The following is a 10,206-nucleotide window of genomic DNA, read 5'->3' on the forward strand; positions in this document are numbered from 1 at the left end:
ATGGTTGATCTGCAAAAATTTCATGTTGATCAAAGTTCCCCCAGTTTACGGTTCTGAATAACTAATCTACAGTTTTTTTCCTGAAGTTTTTTTTAAATTTTTTTTCATCGACACTGAATAACGTCAAAGTCAATGATTCTAGCTCAATATTGTCTAAGAATGATAATTGAGTCACATTACAAGTTTTTCAAAACTATAAATTTTGTAAAAATCAGTTGAGAAACATGAAAAAAAAGTTTGTCGTCATTTAACCGCTCGCGGTATGAACAAGTACACCACATGCGTATTCAATTCTAAAAAAAAATTTTTTTTTTAAATTATAATAATGAAAAAATACTGATATTTTGATGTGCGAAAAAAAAATTATATTAGGCGCAATCATCATTTAAAGTTGAAAAACCGTCATCAACAGCCTAGAGTACGTTTAGTGTTAACATAAAGTATTTTGCAGTTTTTTCAACAGCCAGAAAACAAACAAAAATCTTAACCTTGGATCAAGTGTGAGAGAAAAAGTTTGGAACTGCAAAATTTTAATCTCCTACTATAAAATTTGATTTATTTTCATCGATAATATTTTGTTTAATTTGCTAAAGAGTTTCATAGAATAAGCTTTATTCGATTTGAGCACATAAAGTTTTTTTTTTGTCTAGAAATTAAAGGCTTTGAAATCAACTCATCATATTTTCTAATCTAATAAGCTAAACTTACCTTACTTACTTACTCTTGAGGTTTGAGGTGACCCCAGGGTTTGAGAAATTCAAAAATGACCCCAAATAGGTGGTAGGGTGGTAGGCATGCTCGAAAAAGTTCTAGTTCTGGTCAAAACAACAAACGAAATGACTTGTTCTACAGTCAGATTCTAATTGTAGGTCCTTGATCCATAAGCTTTTACAGGACGAAACGGTTCTATGCTACCTTCATCCATGAGCTTTCCAGGATAATTCCGAATACCGATGAAAGATTTCATATTCACGGAAAAAAAAAATATTATCGTTTGTAAAACGATAATTTCGATACAAACTACACTTGTACACTACCTTGTGTTCAAGGTATGAAGGTTTCTTGTTTGCAAGGCATTGTAAAAAAAATTATACCTCGCAATGCAACATCGTTGGCTGCGTCCTGCTGTGTAGCTTCAGCATTATCTATGAGATGGCAGCACTATCAGGAAAGAAGTACACTTCAAAGCGACACGTTATCCTTAGAACGTGTTTTCTTACCGACTTACACTTAGAACGAGTGTATTTAAGAAAGTGTATCGTGCATATATATTCACCATCGAATTTGATAGTCATTTACAATAATAAGGAAATGATAGCGACAATATAAAAAAACTAAAGGCAGTTAAGTTTTAATGTTTATTATAGTTCGGATAGCTTCATACAATGCTTTGTATTTACCTTACGATAGATAATTACCAATTCATGTATCAATGATCGTTATTGTTCACGGAGAAAGGATGAATAATATTAATAACTACTGCTTCTCATTCTCTCAGTTCCTTCCAACTATTTACAAACATTATCTACTGTACTGTGTGTCTGCGCTCCATATAGTGTCGTATAACGTAAGATGAAAAAAAAACAATATTATCACTAAACTCGCGCACTTCTCACTTACAATCTAGCACTAGCGGATGTGTACCGTAGTAGTAGAACTCTCTCACTAGAAGTTTGTAGCCAATATTTTTGATTCTGATTCACTGCCATACGCGGTATACGCTATTCTACTGTCACGTTTTCCAACCGTCGAAATATCTGCCATGGGAAACTTCCGTCACGCAAAATTTTTCGTTTCAGGAAAATCTAGCGATAAAATTTTTTACGGTGCTCGTTAAAGGAACTCTTATCAATGGAGTTTTGCTTTCTGGAGAATGCCACTAACTTATAAAAAAACAACTTCAAAAGAAATGGCTCGCTAAAATGTTTAAAACCTACACTCAACCGTTTGCTTTCCAAACTTAAGGGTAGAAATATTTCACTCGCACAATAGGTCGTTATTCTCTAGGAAAAGATCAGCAAGAGAAAGATGAAATAGTCTAAGATTTTTGTTTTGGTTGGCTACGGGGTCAATAGCTACAATTTTCCAATGAAAGTAAACTGTCTAGGCGGACGTATCGGGGCAACATTTTGCTTTATCTTGTTTGTCTCTTGCAGTGCAACTTTATGACTAGTGACAACTTTTTGTTAAATTTTATGGGAACGAAATATTTGAACGATTTTTAAAATAAACGAACCAAAATACATTGAATTCCCCTCTAGGATAGCAGTCTTAGAGTTGGTAGTACTAATTCATATTCATATCGGAGAAGTAGAACTACTGGTAGCATCTACTGCATCTTGGACACTTCGAACTTGGTGTTGACGATTTCCTCGTCGGAATCTAGCACCGGAAGGGCGGCGTCGGCGATCGCGGCCGGGATATTTTCCTCGACCCACTTCAAATCGTCCTCTTCGGTAGTCGGACTTTTCATGTTGCCACTGTGGTTTGGTTTGGGGGAGGAACTACGAGCTCCTCGCATTTTTACTCCATACGCATCCGAAACGAACTGATCCTCTTCGTCTACAACAAATATATCGAGTATGATACTGTTAGGTCCCGAAAAATACTGTCCCTAAAACTTACCATCATCTTCATCTTCGGGATTATCCAGCAGCGGGGTAAATGCATATCGTTGGTTATTGTTGGTCGGGCGCCACAGAATCATGATCACCAGCAGAAGAGTCGAAAAGAGCACATGCCAGAAGGCATCATCCACCCACAGTTCCTTCCAGTCGGTCAGACAATCGGCAAAGCGGTGCGATTTGATTGAGTACAACATAAACACTACCGATGCTAGCACCGAGAAAATGAGCGTGTTTGTGAAGTGACGATACAGCGAAAGTTTGACCATGTTTCTGAAATGTGCAATTTTATGTGTTTAAGATGATATTCGTAAAAATTAAGTTACTAAATACCGTCGCAATCGCAGCGTTCTTGTGGTTTGGACTAGGGAAGTGAAAATCCACCAACAGATTGCGGAGTCTAGCACAGCGAGCGGAATACTGGCTACCAACAGCTGGTCATTTTTTGTGTGCATGATCCTTAGGAAGCTCTCAACACATGCGAGCACCAAATAAAGGGCACCGGTTCCTACCACTCGATGCAGCATGGGTCCCAATCGTGGCCTGTAAGATGAATGATAACCCACATTGAGATTTCAATCTGATCATTGATCAATATCACGAACTTACTTGACGATTCCGAACCCTAGAGACACGATGATGACCAACATTCGGGCCAGGGTCCGCTTACCGCAGGATACCCACTCGGCCAGGAGAACCATTCCCCGCACCGAGACACCGGTGGAATTGATGCTCTGATATTCTCCGTAGAACATGGCTTTCTCCAACATGCCCAGCAGAATCACACCTCCGATCCAGAACTGAATCCGCAGCAGGTCACGCCACTGCAGGAAGGACACCGTCAGCCAGATGACGCCCAGGATTACGTACACCAGACACATCGCTCCGTAGAACTGATGACAAAGAAAAATGATTCGTAAACGTCTTCTTCGCTTAAAAACATTTCATATCTGATATCTATGTAAATGTGACAAAGAATGACTTCCTTGAGTAAGATTTAAGATCGAACATTTGAACAAAAAAAAAAACATAAATAAACCACCAACAGCTTCACGTGGCTGGTTTTGTAATTTCGTTATTTTGAAAAGTTCTTTCCAATTATTCGACATTTTAGTAATTTTTGCCATGGTTGTTGATTTTTTTTAAATTGTCTGTGATTTTTGCCATTATTTTTCTATTCTTTTTCTTGGCGTATTAAGCATTTTAACCATATTTGTTATTTAAATTTTTTTTATGTTGTCATGTCTATCATTTTTGTTATATTTACTTTTCTGGTCATTATTCCAGGGTGGCCACTCAAGATAGATTTTTGATTTCCCGCATTTTTCCCGTCTTTTTCCCGCATGGTCTCACGAAATTCCCGATTTTTGTAAAACAGAAAACCAAGCAAAATTCCGAATATTTTTTTTTTTTTTGAATATTTATTTCTTCGGTGATAAACGATCTTTCAATGATTTTTTTTCATCATTGATACATATCATTGATACGCAGGGTTTTTTTTTAATTTTTAAAGCTATGTCACTCGAGTCAAAAATGTTGAATATGATTGTTCATAAAAGAAAAAGGATAAGGTACACCGGGGTAAGTGGGGACGATGGATGTTAAAAAAAAATATTGTGCACTATTTTTTCAAGCTTTGAATGCAGAATGTTAAATTTACTTGTAATCTATCCAAAAACTGTAAAAGAAATACGATTCCGAAAATAGCGGTTTTCAGAGTTCAAATGTTTACAGAGACTTTTTGTTAATTTTCTATTTCCAACTACGATGTCGAGTTGATGTGCATCTTTTTCAATGGCAAATTTCTCGTAAACATTTGAAACAACCAGTTAGGAAAAGAAACAGCGGTTTAAAATGAAGAAAAAAAAATTACATATTTACAAAAAACTAAAATTTTGTCTTCAAACCCTACCTGGGGTAACTAGGAAGGGCTTTATACAGACTTGATGTTTACACATATTTTCAATTTCCTCTCCTTCATCCAATACAATTAAGCTATATTTCGCATTCGGATCATGAAAAGTTTTGTGAAGTACTTGTTTGTTCTGGAATATGTATATATATTCGATAAAATCGTGTGTTGCAACATAAATTACTCATAATAATCGTTGAAAGATACCTTACTAATAGAACCATGAACTTTTTTTTTAAATTGTTGACGGTTCGAGTAATAAAGTAACGTATTAAACCAAGAAAAAAATTGTTGAAAATTTCCTGAGAAATCAAAGGGAAAATCTACCGTCCCCGCCTATTTCATAAAGCGGGGTAAGTGAATACACCAGCAACAATTTACGAGATAACTTTTCTTGCTTTGCGTCTATCAAGCTCATCTCTTGAGCGTTTGTAAACAACATTTTCTGCATCAAATTGAACGTAATTTTATCAAAATTGATCCACTGCTAATTTATTAATGGTTTTTTTTTCAAGTTGAACCATAAGAAAAAATATCCACACTTACCCCAGTGAACCTTATTTTTTTTTTTTTTTTTGTTTCGATTATAGTCGTTTTACCATCTTTATGGCATTCGCGACTTTATCAACGTTACAGTTGGCGGATCGTTATTGAAAAACTTATCCGGTACAACTGTGTTCGATGTTTACTCTTGGGCTCGAACTCGCGGACATCGGCTCAGGAGACAACAGACTTGCCAACTGAGCTATATCACAAGCCAGTGAACCTTATGTTAATTAAAATTTGTGTGATAATCGTTTTTTCGCTGTATTTGTTTCTCAGATATTTTTAAGTATTTTAATTTTTTTGTCCATCAAGTTTGCCTTTTTCTGAGCGTCAGATAACACTTTCAATTTTTTCGCCTCCAGTTCCTTTGCCTTATTTTCTGTCTCTCGCTTCCGTTTTGCAATAGTTTTTTCAGATTCTTCTCTATTTTTTGCTTTTAAGGATTCGACATACCTCGAGTGAGAATTGCGAGCATACTGCATTGTCGATTTCGTTACGGTTATTCCCGTTGTTCAATGAAGCAAGTTGAAACTAGTCGAAACCGATCAAACTCGGCAGGAAGATCTGTTTCGACCTCGTAAAATTCATCGAAGTCAATTGGAAATAAACTGGTGATCAACTGTCAATCCATTTCTACTTGTTTCGATATATTTCGATCAAACTTCATTGAACAGACTTTCACTAAGCCAAAATTCCCGGCTTTTTCCCGCTTTTTTCCCGTTGGATTTCACATCCCGTCTTTTTCCCGCATTTCCCGCTTTTCCCGAATGGGTGGTCACCCTGTTATTCCCATTCTTTTCATTTTTGTCGATTTTTAACATTTTTACCAATCTTAACAGTTTCGTTTTCTCATTTTTTAGGAATTGTTATCTTTTATATAATTTTTGTGTTTTTGAAATTTTTATTTTCTTACTTTGTATTTTTATCGTTTTTTCAATGCTGTCGTTAATCCTCATTTTCTATTTTGGTAATATTTGACTTTTTTTTAGTTTTTGGTTTTTAGTTAATTTTTCCATTATCGTAGCTTTTGTCTTTTTTGTAGTTAATTTCAATTTTGTCGTTTTTATCATTGGTCTTATGATTCTTATTCAAAATATTCAGTTTTGGTCATTCTAGTGAAAGTTCAAGAAATTTTTCAACAGATTTTTTTGATTAGCCAATTAAAAGATTTTACTCACCGGTAGCAAAGGCCAATCGACAGCCGAAAGATAACCACTGGCGCTCTTCATTTCCACGTGAACATTGGCTTCGAATTTGTCCATCGGTTCTTTCGGTTCCATATGCAGCACAAAGATGTACAGTCCATCTTTGGTGATAGTAAAGATCGATTGTGGTTCCGGTTGACCCTTAAAAGATTTCAAAATTTCAAAAGTTTAAAAATTCTATGCTTAACAGTTGTAATTATACCGCTGCCCTTCGACTTTTCCCATCACTCGCTACTGGCAGCTTACTGCCTGAGTTTGCTGCTTCTTTGAATTTAAACTCCGGCAAACTGATGTGGCCACCACGAGTGCATTCTGCATATATCGGACCGGAGTTCACCCTCGATTGGTTCGACTGGGACATTAGGAACTCGAAAGGAAAGTTATAGGACTGTAAAAGATATCAGAGTCTTTAGGTGAGATAAACTGATGTCGGATTCGGGTAAGTTACATAGCGAACGTATTCCTCCCAGCATTTCAACTCGATTAGATCCCAATGAATTTTAACATTCACAGTATTACTTGGCCCATCTCGGTCCTCCGGCTCGCAAGTAACTAAAAACAAAACAAAAATTATAATTGAGTTCCTTTATGAAATCCAATGTTTCTTACTTTGTGTGTAGATTTTAAATCCTTCGAACATGGATTTGGGTATCGGCATGATGCGTCCTTCCTAAAATTAGAATTGCCGGGTGATTACAGATAAGTACTAGCAGGGTTAAAGTAAACAAGGGAATTTGGATGAGTCACAAGATGTTTGTAAATAATGACGTTGTAATTAATAGAAAACATTTCAAGTGGAACATAGAATATCCTCCATAAAAAGGCAATCCTCGTGAAATAAAAGCCCAAATTGCTTGACGACGTAGCTAGTCGCAAATGGTTATTGACCCATTATTTTGATATTTTTTTTCCCCTTTCGTGACAACATGGAACTTTTCCTGAAGCCTGCAAAATTCATCAGGAGGAATTGAAACTGCAACTTACCGATGCCATCGTGAAATCCCACTTGCCCTGTTCCGGGAAGGCCAACAGCAGTCCGAAGAGCGAAAAGAACCACCAGCAGGTCAAACTGGACCGTATTTTCTTCATTTTCAAACTAGAATTGCCACTGCAAAATGGTTAAAAAATTCACGAACCGATCGAAGGGATCGAATCACATCAAACAAACTCCTCTCTTTTGCTTAGCTGTCAATTTTTTTCTGGTTTTCCTCTTTCGCACCGTTTGCGAACAGCAGTGATGCCAGATATTTCAGAAAGCTGAAATTTCTTGATTCCAAATTTGTTTTTGCAAGGTAAAGGGGAGAAACATTTGGAAATAAAATAGTTTACAAAGAGGTTTTCGTATAAACCCAACGAACAATAATAAACAATTATTGCCTTCAAAGATGTATGAAAGAATGAACGGAGGGTAAACATTTATACCGATTTGCTGCTTCATTAACAAAAAGAAGCGGATTCTGCTCTTCATCTAATTTTTGGGTGCAAATCTTTTATGTTGGGTACAACCTTGCGTGCAAGCTTTTCACATTTCTTGAACAGAAATAGAAATGTCAGTCAATGAATAGGGTCGTTCACTATCCGAATTGGAAAAAAATTGAAATAAAATTGTTATAAAATTCTTAAAAATTAAATAATTCGAATATGAAATGTAAAACCTAAAAAACCAAGATAGCGGGTTCAAGTCGATGAGCCGTTGTAGCTTTTTCGAGAAATTCGTGATATTTACGGCTTGTATTGTTGCTTTTCTTTGACCCTCATGTGTCTCCAAATTTTCCATCACCTCGAAAATTTAAATTTATTTGATTAATTATCAACTTAAACAAGTTTTTATCAATTTGTATTTGTCAAATACTATCTGACAATAATCAAAATGAATACAGAAAATAGTTTGAATGCAAAGGAGCAGAAAAATAATTGAGACCTTTAGGGTCAGAGGAAAAAGGTTCCAAAGTTATCAATTTTGAGTTGAGTGCATATATCAATCGATGCAAATATTTAATAATTTTTTTTTAAAATTTTGTCTACGATTTTCGATTGAATTGAAACGATGATGTTACAATTAAAAATAGTTTAACGCATACTGAATTTGACTATTGAGCTCTGGTTTCTGAATTCTGAAATTGAAATAATTCATCATCGACAATAACAACAACAATAATGACGACGGTGTTAATCAAGGTGCCGAAATTTATGCTGTGTGTTTTTGCGAATTAATATTCTGACTTTCTATGATTAAACCTGAAGATGGTTTTCTGTGATACTTTTTCCTTAGTGTTAATTAAATTTTAATGTCATGACAAATTGATTGTTTTCTATAGTTTGCCTAGAAATATCAATTAACATTAGCAATCTTATCACATTTTTCCTATTAAAAGTTAGGAACCCAAAATTTTAATAGACATCAAAATTTTTAATTTTGAAAAAAATGAGTCAAATTGAAAAAGATCTGGGAATTCCTTGATAATTTAAAAAAAATCTATGTTTTGTGACACAGATTCTGTGATGAAAATTTGATCAAAATTCTGTAAAATTATACAGTTTTCTGTCATTTCGGCAACCTTGGTGTTAATCTGAATTTTGAGACTGAATTTGCAATCCAAGCCGAGAAAATGCTGGTAGGGGAACTGGGTATAAAATGCGCAGTCGGGACAAGATGCGCCACCATCAGTATTTCACTAATCAAACATTGTTCAACGTTTCTGAAAATGCCAGTTTGTTCTATTTACACTTTTATGCGTTTATAAACATTTGTGGACCTTCTAAGTTTTCTATGTTGCGTAAATTTGACGAAAAATGAAAACAAATTTTTTTAGGAGCTTTTCTTGCAATTTTTCAGCTTTTCTCGTAAGGAATTAAGGCATCTATCAGCAAAATATTTACCTGGCATATGTTCCAATGATGAACATTGGTCTTGACACACATTACACAACGGAAAATTTCCCTATTCAATTATTTTTCTGTAATTGAAAACGATTTTAAATAAACATGTCTAGGCAGGGCGAAACGCGCCATGTCCGTTTATCTCTATACATGTTTATTTTTCGTTTAAATTTATATGCAATTTTCATCACAACAACTTTAACGATATTTTTATGTTGAATGTTGAATGTTGAAAGGTCCCAAAGAAAGGAGACCTAACAGAGTGCGGTAACTGGCGTGGCATAACTTTGATCTGTACAACCCTCAAAGTACTCTGCAAAGTGATCCTGAACAGGATCCAGGAGAAAATCGACGCTACACTCCGACGGCAACAAGCTGGATTCCGATCCGGACGATCATGTGTGGACCACATCACAACGCTACGAATAATACTGGAACAAATCAACGAATTCCAGGACTCTCTTCTGCTGGTGTTCGTTGATTTCGAAAAAGCATTTGACCGACTGAACCACGAAAACATCTGGGCTGCTCTTAGACGAAGAGGGTGTAGGGATTAGGATTGGGTGAACGAATGACAGAATTATATTCGGATTTACCATGTACTAGAATGAGTATAATATCAAAGTTCTGATTATAAATCAATAATGACTATTCACATATAAGCGTGTATTCAAACGTTCAGCAACGGATTCCGTTAATGCTCAAGCGAACATACACTTATGAGTGTGAGTGAATACTGTCGTAACCGACCGGCTCATTACATCCGGAATCGTTTTATGTTCACCTCTAAAATAGCGGACAACTCTCCGCCAGCTTCTAATCTTCATTTCATCTTTGTTCAAACTGATTTCTCAAACAAATTTCCGTTCGTTTCTCCCTGTCTCATTTCAGTTCAGCATGTATGTTTTCCTCCCTCTCTTTCTTCTAGATTCTCTCAGTATATGTTTACTTGCATGCAACTATCATTTTCTCATAATGTGGAGTTACTTTGACACTGATACAAATCATCAGATATTTTGTTCTATTTTTTTATAAACCA

At 35.6% G+C, this 10,206-nt stretch overlaps 1 protein-coding gene across 1 annotated transcript; it reads right to left on the reverse strand.

Moving 5' to 3' along the window:
* Positions 1-1,344: 1,344 nt before the first annotated feature.
* LOC129745308 (transmembrane protein 87A) lies at positions 1,345-7,475 on the reverse strand. Its single transcript, XM_055738295.1, has 9 exons — positions 7,272-7,475; positions 6,897-6,957; positions 6,736-6,839; positions 6,490-6,675; positions 6,261-6,428; positions 3,234-3,517; positions 2,958-3,167; positions 2,626-2,897; positions 1,345-2,562 (listed from the first exon to the last, which is right to left on the reverse strand). The coding sequence occupies exons 1-9, from the start codon at positions 7,374-7,376 to the stop codon at positions 2,330-2,332; spliced, it is 1,623 nt and encodes a 540-aa protein (XP_055594270.1). The 5' UTR covers positions 7,377-7,475; the 3' UTR covers positions 1,345-2,329.
* Between the last annotated feature and the right edge of the window lie 2,731 nt (positions 7,476-10,206).

Source organism: Uranotaenia lowii, chromosome 2, assembly GCF_029784155.1.
Source record: "Uranotaenia lowii strain MFRU-FL chromosome 2, ASM2978415v1, whole genome shotgun sequence".
NCBI classification, from domain to species: Eukaryota; Metazoa; Arthropoda; class Insecta; order Diptera; family Culicidae; genus Uranotaenia; species Uranotaenia lowii.

Bases quoted from the DNA above. Each gene is read 5' to 3' on its own strand.
- LOC129745308 (XM_055738295.1), bottom strand. From the start codon at position 7,376: ATGAAGAAAATACGGTCCAGTTTGACCTGCTGGTGGTTCTTTTCGCTC. The intron at 6,840-6,896 runs GTAAGAAACATT...TTTTGTTTTTAG, and splicing joins ATTTAAAATCTACACACAAA to TTACTTGCGAGCCGGAGGAC. The intron at 3,518-6,260 runs GTGAGTAAAATC...CTTTGTCATCAG, and splicing joins TCGATTGGCCTTTGCTACCG to TTCTACGGAGCGATGTGTCT.